At 45.8% G+C, this 21,400-nt stretch overlaps 1 protein-coding gene and 1 pseudogene across 1 annotated transcript; both read right to left on the bottom strand.

Annotated features, from left to right (window-relative positions):
- PABPN1L (PABPN1 like, cytoplasmic) lies at window positions 1-19,619 on the bottom strand (the record flags this gene model as incomplete). Its single annotated transcript, XM_077463342.1, is given in 8 exon segments — window positions 1-88; window positions 2,707-2,791; window positions 2,794-2,812; window positions 4,193-4,260; window positions 9,486-9,641; window positions 12,429-12,531; window positions 13,896-14,041; window positions 19,444-19,619. Coding segments are annotated over 8 exon segments (726 nt in total), but the record flags the coding sequence as incomplete, so codon positions are not given.
- Window positions 3,785-4,135, bottom strand: LOC143956068 (U2 spliceosomal RNA; annotated as a pseudogene).
- Window positions 19,620-21,400: the final 1,781 nt, after the last annotated feature.

Here is a 21,400-nt window from a genome sequence, read left to right as displayed (position 1 = left end):
CTTGATCGTCCGTCCACGGAACACACTTTCATCCAGTTCTGTGGCAGCCTCTGCCGAGTGTTGCTCTGCGAATTCAATATATGCATAGCTGGATACAAGACAAAAACAGATCACCAACATGAATTCAGTACAATGAGTTTTAGCCACTATATGATTGGTTGTTACGTTGTACTAAATCAGGGAAAAAATAAAATAAAAATAAAAGGGTCGCCAAACATTCTAAACAAAGGGCCAGTTTTCCGTCCTTCAGACTTTGGGGGGGGGGGGGGGGGGGGGAGAGAATGTGGCCACTGGCACTGGAAGTAGAAAAGGCCCCATCTGTGGGGAAATTTTTTTGCCCCATCCCTCGGTTTCACTGGGAGAAATTGTGCCCCATCATTGGTGTCAGTGGAGGGAATGATACCCCAAGGGCCAGATAGAAGCCGCAGTTTGGAGATCTCTAATCTAAATAAAAAGCAAAAGTTTTAGACCACCACATTAGCATGTAACAAATGCAAAACCAGTTTTGGCCAATCCATTAGGGGGTCCACGGGCACATGAAAGCATGCGATTAGAGCCAGAGGCTCTAATAGGGTGCAAAAAAAAACAACAAACACACACCCAAACCCCTTTCTATCCCAAACTAGGAGCTAGGTAAATATCAATGGATGTTGCAGGCCCTGCCCCCACAATCCAGTGTTGGGGGGGGGGGGGGGGGGGGGGAAAAAAAAAAAAAAAATAAAAAAAAAAAAAAAAAAAAGGTGGTAAATGATACTCTTCCATATAAAAAGCTGATTTATGTGCACGGGGGTGTTCACCTAAATACGAAAAGGTCTGGGGTAGATGTTATCAGATGGTGAAACGTGTACTTGATATACTCGCCCTTCATCTTCCCCTTTCCCTCCTTTTTTTTTTCTCCCCTCCGTCTCTCCCCCTTTCCTTTGTCTCCTTTTTATACATACATACCGTACATATATACAGTGTGATGGCTCTACCTCTTTTGGGTATTTTGCTTTATGCTACATGGTTACTGCAAGGTGTCTATATATGTGCTACTGTTTTGGCCATGTTGGCCTCTGTCGATGTACCAAGCATACGTGTACTTCAATAAAGTTAGCTTTTTCAACTAAAAAATATCAATGGATGCAGTCACCAGCATCTTCTCTCTCATAGGAAGATGGCAGAAATGTAGGCAGGTGCCTTTCTCCACTGTAGATGGTGCTCAAATGAAGCAGTACTCCACAGCATGGCTTCCCCGGCTTCTCCTCCTTGGCCAACCCAATCCGCCGGAAGACAATAGCAAATAATCGATTCGCTATGGTCACAAAAAGTGTGAAAAAGACCAACCTTTTTTCAAGCCAATTAGAACCTCCCGGCTCCAATCACGTGGCGTGGGAAAAACAAAACAAAAAACCCATCAAAGTCTTGGGTGAGAACCTCCTTTCCTCAGCCAGGGCATTGAAAATGGGTCATAGATGAGTATTCCAGCATGACAAATAACCCACAACACAAGGCAACAAAGGAGCGGCTCAAGAAGAAGCCCATTAAGGTCCTGGAATGGCCTAGCCAGTCTCCAGACCTTAACCCCATTGAAAATATGTGGAGGGAGCTGAAGGTTTGAGTTACCAGACGTCAGCCTGGAAACAATGACTTGTAGGAAGACAAAATGCCTCCTAAGATGTGTGCAAACCTGGTGGGCAACTACAAGAAACGTCTGACCTCCGCTCGTCAAAGGGATTTGCCACCAACTACCAAGTCATGTTTTGTGAAGGGGGTCACTTTATATGTATTCCATTACCAATAGAGCTCTGCACTACTTGTCCATTATTAAAAATAATCACACGCCGCTCAGCTGATCACTGTGAACCAGGAGCTAAAATTCAGGTGGGGGGGGGGGGGGGGGGCACTGCGTTATAAAGCTGGGTGGTGGACTCTTAAAGAGGAAGTAAACCCTGATGAGTTTACTTCCTCTTTGTTTCCCTGCAAAGGTAAAGCATAATGGACTACTATGCATTGCATAGTAGCTCATTATGTGTCACTTACCTGACACAGGAGCCAGCGAAGTCGCCGCTGTCCCCTGTAGTCCGCCGCATCCATGTTGCTTGTGGCGTCTCGCAGCTCCGACGAATCACAGCGGCGCAACCGCGATGACGTCACTCCCGCGCATGCGCACGGGAGTCGACAAATTTGGCAAATCCATTCTTGGATTTGCCGCATTTAGTGCGCATGCGCGCCGCTGTCTACGGCGCATGCGCCGTAGACAGCGGTGCCCATTTTCGGGCAAATATCTCCTAAACCATATAGGTTTAGGAGATATTGCTTGGACCTACAGGTAAGCCTTAATCTAGGCTTACCTATAGGTCCAAGTTGTTTGGAAGGGTTTACTTCCTCTTTAACGTCTGACGGTGCAGGGGCTCTCGTCATCTGAAGTAAGGGTGGCTGGAAAGCTCAAATCGAATGCAGAGGCAATTATTGGACATGATGCAGAGTAGATACATTTATGTACAACTGGCCCTTCGAGGGGCAACCACAATGCTGATGCGGCCCACAATGACAGAGTTTGACACCCCTTAATCTAGTTGCATTTAATCAAACATTTAATAAGCCCATCCATACGTGCGTTTATTAAATATCCGCTTAGTGTTCAGCTTTACAAAAACCACAAGCAAACCGTGCAAAGCAGAATGTAACCACTTTTAAAAGCGTCACAAGAAAGCCCACTCTTACCCTTTAGGGTGGCCAGAGAAGCGGTCACACAGAATGGTTATTCGGTTGATGGACCCGCATTTGCTGAAGTGAGATTCTAGATCCTGGCTGTACCTCCGTAATCCACCTACAGCAATGAGAAACACAAGCGATAGATTCAGAATTAATTTTAGAAGTTTAAATAGATGGGGAAAAGCAAGAGATTCAACCCCCATTGTGCAGATTCTTTTTTCGTTAATCCGCGGTGGTGCACAAAAACAAACATGAACACCTGAGCGCTGTCTTGTAATCACAGGCAGAATCGCGCGATTCCAGAATCTCAGCAAAACATGGGCTACGCAATGCCATTATTTTGTAATGGCCCCCAACTGCTGTGTGATTTTGCGGTGATTGTAATGTGAGAAAATGTATAAAAATTGTGAAGAAAAAAAAAAAAAAAAGGGGGGAAATTGCAAACAAAAACATAGGGTGTCTTTTTCAACCTCACCTACTATGCAACTATGCAAGAAAATCGTGAAAAAATAAAAAATTAAATTAAACAAAAACAAACACATACACCACACACCAAATGCGCCTGGCTCGGTCTCAAAATTTGATATACGAGCTTTTTTGGTGCATTTTTTGGAGGGCAGGGAGGCCCAGTCAAATGAAGGAAGGGTACATCTTATGTCCACTCCCCCAAAAAGAGTAGGACCTTACCCTGACGACCCCCCCCCTCCCCCAGACCAGAAGCCTCCCGACAGGGTCAAGGCTCAACATGGTCCACCTAGCCAAAAAGGCCCGGTGGACCCTTCTCCTCATGGTCAGAAGAAGACAAACAACAAGTACCAAAGTAAGGGGCTCTCCCAAAGAGAGAGACCCCCCCCCCCCACCCTCTCCCTCTGGGTTCAGGGGGAGGGAGGCACCCAATGGCCACACATCCTCCCCCTAGACTTTAGGGTGAGCCTGGAGGACCCACACCCTCCACCCTAGTGTTAAGAAACACAGACACCACTACAAAGTGACAAACAGTGAAGAAAAAATAAATAAGTGCCTGTGCAATAACCCCCCAGAGCTAAAAGGCCTAGCCCATTAGGTGCAGTGCAAATGGAAAAAAAAAAAAAATTTATATATATATATATATATATATATATATATATATATATATATATATATATATATATATATATATATATATATATATATATATATATTATGGTGAACCTTGGCACTCCAGATGTTTTGGAACTACATTTCCCATGATGCTCAACCACACTGCAGAGTCCTTGAGCATCATGGGAAATGTAGTTCCAAAACATCAGGGGTGCAAAGGTTCCCCATCACTGGGATAGGCTATAACATACAGCTGGTCATTCCTACCAAAAGGCCAGAATGATGGTGGAGCACCCCAACTGGAGACCGCTTAGAGCAGATACTACACTTGGCCTTAGCCAATAGGCCGAGCAGCAATAACCCCATCCTACAGATTTGTGATACCGGAAATTTGCTCGGGTTATTAAACACTTACATTGCCAACATATACAGAGCGTTTATCGGCCTCCTGCTTCTCTTCTGCAGTCGCAGGTTGAGGAAGACCTGAGAAACAAAAAACACAAATTGCAATCATTTTTCTAAAGGGACATGGCGGAAGTGTTGTGTTCAGGGTTGTCAAAACCTTAAAGGGGTTGTAAAGGTTCGTTTTTTATTTTCTACAAAGGTTCCTCTAAGCTAGTGCATTGTTGGTTCACTTACCTTTTCCTTTGAGTTCCCTCCTAAATGTTTTTTTCTTTGTCTGAATATCTCACTTCCTGTTTCTCCTCAGTAAACTACTCACCATCATCCGAGCTGGTGGTTAGTCAGCCAGAACAGGAAGTGAGAAATTCAGACAAAGAAAACAAAGAAAAAAAAACATTTATAAGGGAAATCGAAGGAAAAGGTAAGTGAACCAACAATGCACTAGCTTAGAGGAACCTATTTAGAAAATAAAAAATGAACCTTTACAACCCCTTTAACCCTCATCTCAGATTACCCCCTAAAATCAGACTCTCTAAAAACCCAACCTTCAAACTTAAAGCAAAAACTCGACTTCTCTAACCCACACCCATTCCATTTGCAAGCAGTGGCATCGTGTCATTACATGGCACCGCTCTCTAAAGTATTTCCTGTGGGTCCGGGGCACCCCGCCCAGGGGGGTGGGATTTTTAACACACTTATTAGCCCAGGGGGGGTCAATGACACTGGGTGTCATCCATCTTGGAAAAAAAAAAAAAGGCAATTTTTATTCTTAAAGTCAATTCCTATTCTCAGGCTCACCTAAACCCTTTGAGTCCATACACACTAGGGGCAGAAAAAACAAAACCAAAAAAAAAAAAAAAACAGCTCATAGTGTCTTGTAGTGCACCAAAGTTTATGAACATTTGCCTTTATAAGTGTCCCCCCCCAAAATGTTCCTCATCTGCGCAGATACATAACTAGAACCTTAACCTTTTCCATACCATGTGAATTCCAGCACTCATCTCCTACATGTAAAAAGCATTTTTTTCCCACCTCAACTTTTAAGTCACAATGTATTTAGTTTTGGAAAAAAAACAAAAAAAAAAAAACAAAACACACACAACAACTCATGATGAAAACAATAAATAAAACATTGTAAAAACCATTATATATTTTTGATCACTTTTATATTACAAGGAATGTAAACACCCCTTGTAATAAGAATAGGGGGGGGGGGGGGGGGGGGGTGACAGGTCCTCATTATGGGAGAAAGGCAGAAAAAAATAAAAAAATAAAAAAAAAGGGAGAGACAGACTAATGCCTATCTGGGATGCCATTAGAGAGATTTCACCTGACTTCCTGTCCTGCAGACTTCTTGTCTGGTTTAAAAACGCAAAGCGAAGGAAAATAAATAAATAAATAAAAAAAAAAAAAAAAAAAAAAAAAAAAAAAAAACACACATTTCAAACAGAGCCTATGATATTAGTAATAGCCAGACAGATTCTAATCCTCCCCACTATATCCAAAGCAAAAATTACAATAAAAAAGTTGGGCTGGGCCTACACTTAAGCTGATGAATTGCCAGCATGCATTAAATGAGTTGTAAAAACCATGTCCTCACTCACCTATGGTACTGATGGCACAACTCATCTTCAAGGATCACAGCAGAGAACCACTGAACTTCAACTTCTCTTAGTAGCTCTGCTCCACCCTCCCAGCAGAGGCCCAGCAGCTCCCCCTATGGCCCCTCCCAGCAGCTCCCCTACGGCCCCTCCCAGCAGAGGCTCAGCAGCCTGCCTATCTCTCATGTAACAGAGCAGAGGAGGGTACCAACTTGCATCATCTTCAGTGCTTCTCTGAAATGTGAAGTTGAATTGCTCTACAGTGCCTGCACCACAGAGGTGAGAGGCCCCTTAGCTCATTTACTGCTTGTAAAAAAAAAAAAAAAAAAAAAAAAAAAAAAAAGGAGAATTATGTTTTTTTTTTTTTCTTTACCATCATACCTACCTAGGTGGATGCAGCGTCGGTCTGATGCTGCATCTGTCCCCTGGCGCCTCTAAACTGAAAAACCGAGGCCACCGAACATTGCTGTTGGCTTGGTTCTTGCATCTCTCCAAGCAGAGAGCTGCTGACCGTCAGTCAGCAGCTCTCTGCTCCGCCTCCCCCCACGCTCACTGGAGGGCCGAGCTGTGGAGGGGGCGAGGGAGCGGCTCGCTGAGAGGCGGAGACGGGCATCAGTCCCAAGCAGCCGGTGGATCCAGACTCCCAGAGTCGGGATGAAGCGGTGCCTGTACGAATACCGGCGATGTCAGCAGAGAGCGGAACTCAGACCGATCTCCGCTGAAAACAGATTCCAGGAAAGCAAAAAACGAAATGCACTCCTATGATCCATAGGAGATTGAGACTTTAAATTTGTAAAATACGCATAAGCCCAGGCCCTTCACTTGCTCACATCATCTATGTACTAAGCAGCTCCTCTTTGGAAAACAGGATCATTTAGATCAGAGAAGACACCAAGGCTAATTATTTTTTTATAGGGAACACCCTGTGCGCACACCTCTGCTGCCAGCATAGAACAACTTTGCATCCATATGTGTGTGAAGATGACACTTTGTACAGGAGTAAAGATGCGTCCTGTGACCATGGACATCACCATCCACCGGCCGCTTACATTTGGAGCGAGGAAGCCGAGGAACATCGCGTGAGCCAGGCAGTCCGATCCAGACTGTCTATTGCAGCCCAGGCCATCCAGCTGCATGTGTGTGGGACTTGGTGGTAGTGATGTCCAGTTCATGAACGAATCGTTCTTTTGATCGATTCTTTTCAGTGAACTGATTCGTTTGAAACATTTCACTATGACCTCAGTACATAGCAGAGCAGCAGAGCTGGCAGTGGTAATATGATCCTAGAGTGAGAGAGCTCCGCCCCTCCCTGCACCAATCAGCTGACTCAAAGCACAGTGACACTCAGGAACTGGATACAAACTTAAAACAAGAGCCAGGAGTACACAGCACACCGAGATAAAGAATCGAACAAGTTACCGAGTTACAGAATCGTATCAGTTTTTAGAACCCAGTACACTGAAAGAACCACGAGTCCCACCAGTAAAACAATACACTAAACCAATGAGGTAGCAGCAGTGATCAGGTGGTACGGACAGCCTAAGGACCTTTCACACTCATGCGACTTGTCCTGCGACTTGAGACTGCAAAGTCACATGACAAGTCACACCCCGTGATTTCCAACCAGTTCAGTTCATATCTGTGCGACTTCAAAGTAGTTTTTGTACTACTTTTGTCCGACTTTGATGCGACTTGTGGAAGAGACCTCAAGATTACACAGACATTGCTTCAAGTCATGGCAAAAATCATGGCAAAAGCACTTGACTTTCAAGTCGCACAGTTGTGAAAATAGCGTTAACGATTGGATTTTACTACCAGGGGTACTTCGCCCATGGTAGTGGTAGTAAAATCTGATCATCATTCCTGCGCATGCGCTGTAAAGACTATGGGAAAATCTGATGGCTAGCAATGTTAACTGGGAAGTTGGCCCATCAGAATGCAGTTCACATGCACAAAAACCCACTTTTCATTTAGGCTCCATTTCCACTTGTGCAACTTGTCCTGCGACTTTGTACTCTATGATTTCCAATGAGTATTATTCGTATCTGTGCGACTTCAAAGTAGTCCCTGCACTACTTTGGTCCCACTTTGATGCAACTTGAGATCCATAGACCTCCGGAATACACAGGCATTGCTTTAAAGTCGCATCAAAATTGCGGCAGAATTGTGCAACTTTCAGGCTGCGTTAGCCTGAAAAGCCAGAAAGTTGCACGATTCTGCCGCGACTTGAAGCCATGCCTGTGTATTCTGGAGGTTTATGGACCTCAAGTCACATTACAATGGGACCAAAGTAGTGCAGGGACTACTTTGAAGTCGCTGTGACTTGAAGTCGCACAGATATGAATGGTACTCATTGGAAATCGGGTACTTCTTGTCATGCAACTTTGCAGTCCCAAGTCGCAGGACAAGTTGCACAAGTGGAAACAGAGCCTAAATGAAAAGCGGGGTTTGTGTGCATGTGAACTGCATTCTGGGGCAACTTCACAGGTAACATTGATATCCATCAAATTTGCGGAAACCTAGGCTCAGGGCCGGTTCACACTGCAGCATAGTGCAAAATCGCATGCGATTTGCACTGCAGTGCAAATCACAGGCGATGTCTGTGCAATGCGATTTCAGCAATACAGATAGTATGGTTGAAATCGTATCGCATTCGGACTAAACTCGCACAGGACCCTTTTTTTGGTCCGCACCAGAATCGGATCGCATAGCACTCATGCGATCCGATTCATGTCCAAACTGACACTTCGCAGTGCGACATGCAAACTGAAATGGGGGTGCCATTAACATTGTATGACACTCCCCAGCAGTTCGCATAGGTCGTTGTGAACTGTCATGCGAGCTGGGTGCGATGCAGGAACCCGTCGTGGAATCGCAGGGTTCCCGCATTGCACAAGTGTGAACCCAGCCTAACACAGCTGTTTGTGTATCACCAAAATGCATGACACTGCGCTAATCTGACAACAATGGAATAATTGTCAATTGACAACAATTGTGCTCTGCGCCGATGAACTAAATCAAAGTAAACATTACCAGGACCTGCCAACCTTCTGTGTGAATCCGTCTTCTGATTCTACTCATTTAAGAAGGTTGAATCAGAGCTTCCGTTCTATGCTTGTCAGTAGACTCAGCAAGTGAACCGAAGAACCGAAGAATCCATTCATTGAATCGCTTCATTTCAGTGAGCAGTTCGAAATGAACCGATTCATTTTAAAGATCCGAACTTCCCATCACTACTTGGTGGATGCAGCAGACTCATCCTCCCCCTGTAGCCACGTGTCCCTTTATGAATCTTTGTGAGTATGGTGACTTAAAGTATTCATACCCTTGAAATTTCTCACATTTTGTCATGTTACAACCAAAAACAAATGTATTTTATGTGATGGACCAACACAAAGTGGCACATAATTGTGAAGTGGAAGGAAAATTATACAAATAAATATGTGAAAAGTGCGTGTGCGCACATTTGTATTCAGCCCCCTTTACTCCGATACCCCCAACTAAAATCTAGTGGAACCAAATTGCCTTCAGAAGTCACCTAATTAGTAAATAGAGTCCACCTGTGTGTCATTTAATCTCAGTATAGATACAGCTGTTCTGTGAAGACCTCAGAGGTTTGTTAAAGAACCTTAGTGAACAAACAGCATCGTGAAGGCCAAGGAACACACCAGACAGGGTGACAATCATTATAACATCTATGGATACCTTTAGGCTGCCCATAGAAGGGCGAATTTCTCTCCATGAATGGCAGGCGAAATGGGATTGGCCAGTTGGGTCCAGCATGGTGCGCCCTGGGGACTTGCCGCAAACTTGCTCCTCCAGCTCGGCGATGGGTGTAAGGAAGAGACTGTTCTCTACTTTCTGGAAAACAGAGAATGACCAACAGTTTTTCTTTTTGCATAAAAAAAAAAAAAAAAAAAAAAAAAAAAAAAAAATAATCTGAGCGCCAATAAGCACATATGATGCTCAAAAGTTAGAGGAACTTCACTCTCTCAATGAACATGAACTATTTTCAATCCTTATGCTGCCAACACTAGTAAAATAGATAAAAAAAAAAATAAAAAATTATTAAAAAAGTAAATATGTTATACTTTTCTATACTTTAAGTTTTCTCAGTTACTTCCTGGTTTCTTGCCTAGGCAAATGAGGTCATACATTCCAGAAGTCTTCTGGAGGGGAGGATGGTTTTCTTAAAGCAGAGGTCCACCCTAAAATGGACCTTCCGCTCATCGGAATCCTCCCCCCCTCCGGCGCCACAATTGGCACCTTTCAGGGGGGAGGGGGGTGCAGTTACCTGGATAATCCAGGTAACTGCACCCACTTCCGGGATAGCTCTCTGCGGAAAGGGGCGTATATTACGCCCCTTTCCGCAAGTGCCCGCCCCCTTCCGCAAGTGCCCCGCTGCCTGCTGGGAAACACACAGATCCCAGAGGCAGTGGGGACCGTCCTTATTGCGCAGCGCGACTTGCGCATGCGCAGTAGGGAACCGGGAAATGAAGCCGAAAGGCTCCATTTCCTGATTCCCACACCCAAGATGGCGGCGGCAGCATCCGAGTGACGATCTAGAGAGGTAAGTGTCACTATTTTAAAAGTCAGCAGCTGCAGTATTTGTAGCTGCTGGCTTTTAAAAAAAAAAAAAAATGCGGAGTCCCGGCAGACTCCCGCTTTAAGCACACTCTCCTGCATGCCTGTACTGAGGCAGATGGATTCCAGGAAGTAAATGCTACATGAATCTGCTCTTAATCAAGATGGCCGTGGCCAGAAATGCTAGGGGGGGGGGGGGGGGGGCGTTTCTCAAAGAACGCATGGGAGACATGGATGGATGAGTTCACTTGGAATATAAAAAATAAATTAAATAGCGTTTTGCTTTGTGGTGCTCAGACGCTGTGTGGTTTCACTTTAAGGAATACCATTTACATTTTGGATGGGGCAGTGAGGATTCAGAACCTCAGGTCCTTTTTGCCATCTGTGTCCCTGTTTGGAAGATTCACCATCTCTATTGGAAGTGAGGGCAAAAAAAAATAAAAAATAAAATTAAAAAGTCAGCTACAAATACTTAATATTAGGGCACTTACCTGTCCAGGGAGTCTGCGATGTTGGCACCCCGGCCGATCATCCGATTGACTCCCGGGTGCTCTCGCCGCCATTCCTGGTAAGGGAACCCGGCAGCGAGGCCTTTCGGCTTCACAGCCGATTCCTTACTGCGCATGCGAGAAGCACGCTGCGCTTTCTAGTTGGCCCAGTGGCGGGGGGGCTGAACTTCCAGGAGATCAGGCCACAGCCCCAGCTCAGCGAAGCTGCCCCCCCCCCCCCTACAATCAGCACAAATAAAAAAACTCAAGTGTGTTTCTTTAGTGCTACATTTGTGCTGTAAAAGTTTACATTTGTGTTGCTTTTATTTAAGATATTAGCAATTGTTTTTTCCACACTATGACATCACCTAGGCCCCCCCCCCCCCTACAACAGCCAAATGCCAAGAAACTGGTCTTGTTGGTTAGTGCTACATTTGTGCAGTTTTTGGCTTTACAAACATGGGGTGCCAACTTCACACAGCTCAAACGTAGCACTAAATCATTAATAAAACGCAAAAACGATAAAAGTCAGAAAGGAAAAAAATTTAAAACAGCATAAAAAACACACTTGAGTTATTATTTGTGCTGATTGTAGGGTGGGCAAAGTGAGTGTGGTTTTAAAACAGTTATAACTTAAAAACCATAACAGCACAAATAAAAATTTTAGTAGCACAAACGTAGCACTAACCAACGAGACCAGTTTTGTGCCATTTGGCTGTTATAGGGGGGATAGGTGATGTCATAGTCTGGAGAAAACAATTGCCAATATCCTAAAAATAAAAGCAGCACAAACGTAAATTTTTACAACACAAATGTAGCACTAAAGAAAAACACTTGAGTTTTTATTTGTGCTTATTGTAGGGGGCCCAGCTTCGCTGAGCTCGCAGCCCCATCTCTGGAAGAGGGGAAGGGAACCTGTCAGTCAGAAACATGTCCAGGAAGCATATAAGCTGAAGTTCCACTTTTGGGTGGAACTCCGCTTTAAGAAATAATAATAATAATAATAATAATAATAATAAATAATAATTCTAACTAATGTGTAAAACAATATTTAACCACTTCAGCCCCGGAAGATTTGGCTGCTCAATGACCAGGCCATTTTTTTTGCGATACAGCACTGCGTCGCTTTACTGACAATAGCGGTCATGCGACACTGTAAGCAAACTCATTGACTATTTATACACAGACACCGATTGTGATTTAAAAAGCCACAAATGTGGAAAATTTTAATTGCCGTGTTAACCTGTGTGTGGCGCCTTCTGTGTCTGTACCAAGGCCAAACATTCCAGGGTATGCAAACTTTTCATCAGGGCCATTTGGGTGATTTCTGTTATCATTATGATTTAAAAAGGAAACAAAAAACTATGTAATAATAAATGGCTTCACGTGATCACTATCCTTATATAAAAGACAGTTTTTTGGCATTATCAGTCATATTTTTTAATTACAAAAGCCAAAATTTCAAATTTTCTTGCAGGGTATGCCAACTTTGAGTGTGAACAACATGACACCAATGTTGTCACCATAACACAGGAATCTGTTATTAGAAGGACTATAGGAGGTCACGAATGTCTACCGGTCATGGGACTGTTTGTAGACGTCTCGTCTGTCATCAGATCCTTTAAACGTTCCGTCTCCTCTTCCATCTCCCGCACGCGCATCCTGATAGCCGTCAGCTCCTGGAACACACAAAGGTTGGTCAATTTGATCTGGATTCCTGCAACTTCAGATATGATGATGAACTCACAATGAGCTTCAATGATGGTGAAGGAGAATCTATAATTCTACAGGAAACACAATGAATGGAGGTCCAATGCAACCTCAATAGGTCATTTCTTCATGTTGGACTCACTCGCTGTTGGGACAAGGTCATCTAACACCCAGAGCAAAGATGGCAAATGGGGCCTCCCCCAAAGATATGTGAGCATTGTGTGTCAGCAGTACAAATACTCTCTTTTTAAGCTCTCCACCCCATTTTTCTGAACGCTCAGACAAGCTGTTTAAATTCCAGACTTTGAGGCAGCATTCACACATGAAGGTTTTAAAGTCAGGCCCGGTGTGGCCATTTGGCTTTAACCACTTGCTTACTGGGCACTTAAACACCCCTTCCTGCCCAGAACAATTTTCAGCTCCGATACACTTTGAATGACAAACGCAGTCATACATTCCCCCCCCCCCCCCCCCCCCACAATTAGAGCTTTGTTTTGGTGGTATTTGGGGTTTAGCAAAAAAATCAATCATGTTTAATAGTTGGCTATAAAATTTTGCAAAAAGGTAATTTTTCTGCTTCATGGATATGCGCTGATGAGGCGGCACTGGTGCCTACTGGCACTTGTAGGGGGCACTGAGGAGCTGGCAGCATATGGCAGTGAGTGGGACTGACTGCCGTCGGTGATCGCCTTAAAAATAGCAGTTTGCCGGCTTTGTTGACATCACATGATCAGCTGTCATTGGCTGACAGCTGATCACGTAGCAAGGGGATCGGGATTGACCCCTTACACCGATCTGTAATCCAGCAAGTCTCAGACTCGCTGATCACAGATCGCGCCCTTCAGGGAGCTCGCAGGCCGCTCGTGCACGGGATGACGTCAATAGACGTAGTCCTGGCAATGCAGGTCTGCCCTGTAGCCGTCATTCAGCTATAGTGCAGATCTCTAGTGGTTAAAAAAAGGGTTAGCTCACCTTTACCTAAAATCTGCCTATGCAGGTAAGGGGGGGGGGGGGGGGTAGATGAAAAACAAACTGCGCAGCTGAATAATGCCCTTGATATAGGTGTAGGCCATTTACACACCTCCTGTAGCCTGACTGAAAACTCCCCAGAGATAGTCTCATCCTATCCGGCCTTGTTGCTTGAATATTGCCCAATCTATTGTAGCCATCCGCCAAGCCTACTTTTGGTCTTCTTGAAAATGGAGGCTGGCAGAGACAGTCTCCGCCGGCCGCGGACCTCTCGCGGCCAGTGGCGAAACGATTAAAATCCAGAAAAGGATCCTAATCCCAGGAAATTCGGGACAGTTGGCAACTATGTACCAAGAACACTCACAGGATCGTCCAGGTCCCCCTCGTCGCCATGGTCACCTTCACTAGGCCCCGACTCCCGTTTGGGGATCTTGTCAGACATCGCCAAGCCCACATCCCACTGAGGGGAGAAGCGGCCGCGGTCTGCCCACACTCCGCCACCGCCCGGGTCTGAAAAACACAACAATAAAAATCAACTACACAATATCCATCACAGAAGTGTGTATAAATGAGAGTATATAGAGGCTGTACAGCGGGCGTTTCTCGTCTGTGTTGAGGTAACGTTGGGTGGGCACGCTGCGGTGCCATTTGTTTCGTTTTTATACCCCAACAGACCCGCATCACAGTGCCGAGCAACCAAAAATGAATCAGGTACTAATGAATGAGTGTATACACACCTAGACAACACTTGTTTTGGGTGAAGTACAGAACGGGGGGGGGGGGAACTTTTCTGCTGCCTGTGTCCCGCTATGAAGATTTCACTTCCTGTTTTGATGACGCAACAAGATGAGGGGGGGAAATCTCCAAAACATGGGCCCCATTTACTTTAGTGGCAAGAACTGATGCTCCTCTGAAAAGCAATCCACTCAGATCACTTTTCAGGGGTGTTTGACAGGCAATAAAGATGCAAAACGTCACCTTCTCACCACCTGTTTTAACCCCCAAATGTCACACGACTGTACCACCCCCCCCCCCCCCCCCCAAGCCAGGTGCATTGCACGCAGTTGCGGAGCGGCCCTCCAAATGCTACAGGGGGTATAATTTATGCCGCAGCCACAGAGCATTGCAGGATGTGTACACCCTTGGCCTCTGTCTTGCAGTTCTGAGCTCTGAGGGCTCGCTCCTGTGATGGAGGAGGTGACCAGTAATGACTAGGCCTTACTTAGCACTTATTCCAGTCAGGCTCCATGAGGTAAATAAAGCATAGAAAGGACATTATCAATACTTCCCAACGTTCTGACATGGAAATGAGGGACTCCTATTTGCAAAAGCATCTAGGTATAGGACACGCCCCCATGCCACGCCCTGCTCAAAGGAGAAATGGTACAAAAATCGATCAGTTAAATCCACAAGTGCTTTTTTTACCACCGTTATTCCTTTAGATTGGCTTTTGAACATTTACAAATGCAGCAGTTTAGAAATTGGATGAAAAGGTTTAGCACTTTAACCACTTCTGGACCGCTGCACGCCGATGTACGTCCCTATTTTCGGATATTGTTTTTATAGCAGCAGCTAGCTGCCATAACCCCAGTATCGCCTCGTTCGACCAGTGGTCCGGTACAAGATAAAAGTGGTCTCTGCGGTGGATTCACTGCTAAATCACTTTTATCTATGGCGAGAGAGAGCCCCCCATAGCGATCTGGTGCCCTCCGCCGCTTACTGGAGCCATTGACAATGGCGGGAGGCGATCTAGTCTGTAATGGAGAAGAGTGAGGGGAAGATGGCCCCCCACCCGTCTCCATGACACTGCAGGGTGGAAGTGACGTCATAAACGTCACTTCCGCCCATAGCTCTTAAAAGGGGCATTTTTTTACATGACAAATTTTTTTTTTATTGCATTTTAGTATGAATTTGAGGCCTTTTTTAAACCCCATCTCATATTTAAGAGGTCCTGTCATGCTTTTTTTCTATTACAAGGGATGATTACAAACAATAAAAGTGATAAAATAAAAAAAATAAAAACAAACATTTTAAATGCGCCCCATCCTGCCGAGCTCGCGTGCAGAAGTGAATGGCGAATGCATACGCGAGTAGTGCGCACATATGAAGCCGGTGTTCAAACCACACATGGGAGGTATCGATGCAATCGTTAGAGCAAGAGCATCAATTCTAGCCCTAGACCTCCTTTGTAGCATAAAACATGCAACCTGTAGAATTGTTAAAAAATCTCCATAGGCGACATTTAAAGGGTGCAATTTTGAAGCGTGACATGTTTATCAATTTACTCGCCATAACATTAACTTCCACAATATAAAAAAATAAAATTTGGCCTAACTTTACTGTTGTCTTATCTTTTAAGATAAGGGGGGGGGGGGGGGGGGGGGGAGAGTATAAAATATTTACAAGTAGTTTTATGGCAAAAAAAAAAAAAAAAGAGAGGCTCCGTCTTAAAAGTGGTTAAAACCTGTTTTGATAACTAAGTAGTGCATTTTATATACAACTACATAGATTAGATCAAAATGAGTGACAGAGGGACCTCGTTCTGAATGATGGGGGGGGGGGGGGGGGGGACCTCGTTCTGAATGAGGGACAATCCCTCAAAGTCCGGGACAGTTGGGAGCGGTGACATTTTCCATCTGTAGTCAGTTGTACAGTTTTCTACCTTCCCTGCCACAGGCAGCTCTGTGATGAAGGTGAACGGGTAAAAAGGCACAGTTAGGACTTGTTCACATTTTGCTTTGGTCTCTGAGGAGCGATCTGCATTCAGATTGGTCTTCAGAGAGCATTTGACAGGCGGTGAGGAAGTGTTGCATCACCTTCTCACCACCGGCTTGAACCCCTCGATCGCCACAGTGGCGAGGTGCTTGCAGAGCAGGCCCATTCACTTGAACGGGTCACATTTGACAGGCACTACAGGCATCATTCCTGCCGTGGCGTGTGCGCCCCCCCTTGCCTATGCAGCTAAAGTGGGTACCGGGTTGTAACTCAGCCATGATGTTTTACCCCCCCCCCCCCCCACAGCCACTAGTGAGAGTTGATTGAGAGGGTCACGCTGATGCGATTCGGGAAACACAGGAATTGCATCGCATGGCACCGCATAGCAGTTGCACTGTGGCCATGCGATCTGCTGAGGGTGTCAACACCCCAGAACTCGGTGCATTTGCATGAATCGGATCGAATTGGTATAAACACCCATGCAACCCGATTCTAGCTCAGCAAAAAATAAGGGGTTCCCGTACCTTTTCCGTACAGATGCGATGCGATTTGAGCTCAACAGAACGCACAAGATTTAAGCCACACAGAATTGCATGCGATTTGCATGGGAATGCGGTGCGATTCTGGTTGCGACTCACATGCGATGCGACAGCGTGCACCGGTGGATAATGGTTATTCCAGCCCTGCAGATACAGTATTGTCAGTGTGCGGTGTCACCCCAGGACAGGAAGTGTGTTTCTTGGCAGAATCACCAAATGGAGAGAAAGTCCTATAGACGCAAAATAAATGCAGTCACCTCCTCTGCAAGGAGGCAAGCTGCAATATATTGCAATTTTTTGGGTACACTTGAAAGTAGAACCATTTCAACATAAATGCATTTGGAATGCAACTCCTTTCCTCCCCCACAAATAGAGCTATCTTTTGGTGGTATTTGATCACCTCTGTGGGTTTTATATTTTGCTTTATAAAAAAAATAAAAAAATAAATAAAAAAAAATAAAATAAAAATATAATAAAATATATTATTAAAATGCAGCATACATATTGGCCTAAATTTATGAAGAAATTCGATTCATTTATTTATTTTTACTTGGGTGTGTTTTATAGCAGAAAGAGAAAAATGTGTTTTTGAAAAAAAATTAAATAAAATCAAAAATTTTTTACTTTCTGCTTTTTTTTTAAAGCAGAAAGTAAAAAATGTTTGCTTTTATTTTATTTTTGTACTATGGGAACACAAGATCTCCATCTTCCCCTCTCAAAACAGCGATTTGCCTCATTTTACAATGGGCAGACCTCTTTTCTGCCTCTCTTGTGAATGATTGGCGGGCATAAAGTTGCCACCTCATCCCTTTAAACCCGAACACTCATGAATTACACGGGTTCTGAGGCTAATTTCATGCAGATAAGGCACCAAGTGAGTTTAATTATCACCTTAATCAGCCACAGAAACTGTGTAATTAATATGTGTTCGGTTTTAAAGGGATGAGGTGGCAACCCTAGGCGGGTATCAGGTATGCCGGACCCACTTTTTGTCTCCCGTCGTGTCCAATCACAGCGGGAGCTGCGTGCCGCAAACATGGAAGAGGAAATCATGTACAGGTACGCACTTTTGCCTGTAGAGCCGCCACCCTGCAGTATATGTACGTGGGGCGGCCAAGGCTACATTCACACTGGGGCGGGGGGGGGCCCCCCCCCTTTAATGCTGTAATGGCGACACACTTAACCACTGCCGGCAGCCGAAGAAAGGGTTAAAAGCGCCTACAAAGCACCACTGCGGTGCCCATTGATTCCAATGAAATGAAAGCACTCAGCGCTCTCACACTGGGGCTGCAAGGGAGGCGTTCTTCAGATGCTTTACAGGTGTTTTGTTCCCCCCCCCCCCCCATAAAAAAAAAAAAAAAAAAAAAAAGGAGAATTATACAAAATAAAAATTTTGCAGATGCGAGCACGCACAGGTGCCACAATGGGGGGCACTGGACAGAGGGGGGAGGGGTCAGGAGCAGCGGCAGGGGACTTGAAAAGAGGTTCACGGGTGCTCTGTGCGATTCCATGGGGGGGGGGGGATGGGGATTACCGATCTTCGGTTTGCATCACGTAGTCAACTGTCATTGGCCAACATCTGATCACATGGTGAGGGGCCGGGTCGCTCTGGAGGACGTCATATGACGGTGCCCCGACAATGTATGTCCATGCTATTGCTGTCAAAACCTACAAGTGCTTGACTACTTGGGATTTCTTCAGACTTCCTGTTTGGCTATGGGACAGGAAGTGAAGCAAAATCTCCCCCACCAGGACACACAGATAGCAAAAAAATAAAATAAAGGGGGGGGGGGGAATGCAGCGCAGGAAACGTTTTTTTCATAATCACTGTAATACAAGTCGTGGCGATATGAACGGTCCCATTGGGGGTGCGCCTTGTCATGCGATTTAGAACCTGTCATATCACAGGGGAATGAGGCTTCTTTTGTATTTGCTGTAAAATGTATCGCCCTCTGAAATACCCATCCACAGTGAATTACTTTTCAGAAGTAGAACTAGATTAGGAGAGGAGGTCAATAGGTGCGAAACAACCACCACCTGATATATTTATTTTTTAAGCTTTTATTTTTAAAATGCTGATCAACTTTACATTGTGGGACCCGGCTGCAACTGTCAATCAACCATTCGGGTGGCGGTGCAGCCCTGTTGATTTCAATGGGCGAGTTTGGCAGGCGGCACCCCGAGTTACAAATGCAGCAGCTGCTAAGTATTGCAGCCACGGCACATGTGCAACCCTGCCTGGTGGTATTGGTACAATCCAGGGGTGATCGGGGGGGGGGGGGGGGGGGGGGGGCACGCTGCACAGTAAAACCATGGCTCAGCCCCTTGTTTTTACCACCATCCCCCTGGCCGCCTGTCAGAAAGAGCCTGTAGTTTAGGGTGCGCCATGGTCAATAATAATAATAATAATAATAATAATAATAATAATCAGGATTTATATAGTGCCAACAGTTTGCTCAGCGCGACCCTCCAGGGTATTTGGCAGAGCCGATCACGGAACCCACTTCACCAGCAAGACATCCCGATAAACATCTGCCAATATTGGTACCAACGCCAAACTTTCTATACAACACAAACACATGAAGGAGGAAGTCATGCAATCGGCACGATCGAACGTTACATATATACAAGAAATCAGTTCACGAAGAAGCAACCTACCTTTGTTTTGAATGAATGGCGGTCTATCCGACGATCCCCCTATGATAATCCCCGACGGCATTGGTTGGGCGTTGTGTCCGGACCGTTACCTGCTGGGATCAGGACACTCACACCAGTAAATGGGCCCAGGATCCTCTGACCACATGCTGGAGGGGGAGACATACTCATTCATCTCCTCTCTTATTGCACAGCTTTTTGTATTTACCCCTTCATTCCCAGCCAGGCACCCATCCCCCAGCACAGGATCCACCTGCCTGCCACAAACCAGCAGCACAGGGGTTAATGGGAAGCTCACACCTGTCAGCTAGAAGCTTCTAATAGGCCAGGTGCAGCCCAGAGAAGAGGGCGGCCAGCCAAAGCCCATGTATGCTCCTATTTATCACTGGCTACTCCCATAGGGTGGCACCAACCAACCAACCAACCAACCAGCACAGCCACCAACCAACCAACCAACACTGCCACCAACCAGCACCTCCACCAACCAACCTGCACAGCCACCAACCAACACCACCACCAACCAGCACCGCCAACAAATAACATCTCCACCAACCAACCAGCACAGCCACCAACCAACACCACCACCACCAACCAGCACTGCCAACACCTCCACCAACCAACACCACCACCAACCAAAACCTCCACCAACAAACCAGCACAGCCACCAACCAACCAGCACAGCCACCAACCAACCAACACCTCCACCAACCAGCACAGCCACCAACCAACACCTCCACCAACCAACACCTCCACAACCACCAACCAGCACAGCCACCAACCAACCAACCAACACTGCCACCAACCAGCACCTCCACCAACCAACCTGCACAGCCACCAACCAACACCACCACCAACCAGCACCACCAACAAATAACATCTCCACCAACCAACCAGCACAGCCACCAACCAGCACTGCCAACACCTCCACCAACCAACACCACCACCAACCAAAACCTCCACCAACAAACCAGCACAGCCACCAACCAACCAGCACAGCCACCAACCAACACCTCCACCAACCAGCACAGCCACCAACCAACACCTCCACCAACCAGCACAGCCACCAACCAACACCTCCACCAACCAGCACAGCCACCAACCAATCAACACCTTCACCAACCAACCAGCACAGCCACCAACCAACACCTCCACCAACCAACCAGCACAGCCACCAACCAACACCTCCACCAACCAACCAGCACAGCCATCAACCAACACCTCCACCAACCAACCAGCACAGCCACCAACCAACACCGCCACCAACCAACCAGCACAGCCACCAACCAACCCAGCCACCAACCAACACCTCCACCAACCAGCACAGCCACCAACCAACACCTCCACCAACCAACACATCCACAACCACCAACCAGCACAGCCACCAACCAATCAACACCTTCACCAACCAACCAGCACAGCCACCAACCAACACCTCCACCAACCAACCAGCACAGCCACCAACCAGCACAGCCACCAACCAACCAACACCTTCACCAACCAACCAGCACAGCCACCAACCAACACCTCCACCAACCAACCAGCACAGCCACCAACCAACACCTACACCAACCAACCAGCACAGCCACCAACCAACCAACACCGCCACCAACCGCCATCTAAGGGGGATAGATGGGCCTTGTAATCTGTTTTTTAATGTTAAGCTGGCCATATATTATACAATTTTCTTATGCAATTTCCTTTAGATTTACCTTCAGCTATGTAGTGGGTGGGGCCTGCCTGACTGCCTACAAATTGAGGGCCAGTTCACACAACATGCAGTCCAGTGCGTTTTTTTTTCTGGATCAAAAATGCATGGGAAGTAGGTTATATGGTTTTTTAATGGCATAGTTCACACCGGCGCTCCCAGTTCCAGGGAAAAAAAGTAGAACACGTTGCATTTTTCCCACACTGGACTGTACTGGAACACAGTAAAAAGCATCAAAATCGCATACATGTCCTT

This window comes from Lithobates pipiens, unplaced genomic scaffold (assembly GCF_037356315.1).
Source record: "Lithobates pipiens isolate NorthernLeopardFrog02 unplaced genomic scaffold, aLitPip1_a1.2 Scaffold_10, whole genome shotgun sequence".
NCBI classification, from domain to species: domain Eukaryota; kingdom Metazoa; phylum Chordata; class Amphibia; order Anura; family Ranidae; genus Lithobates; species Lithobates pipiens.
The sequence above is the reverse complement of the archived record's forward strand: the minus strand, read 5'-3'. Positions and strand labels throughout refer to the sequence as shown.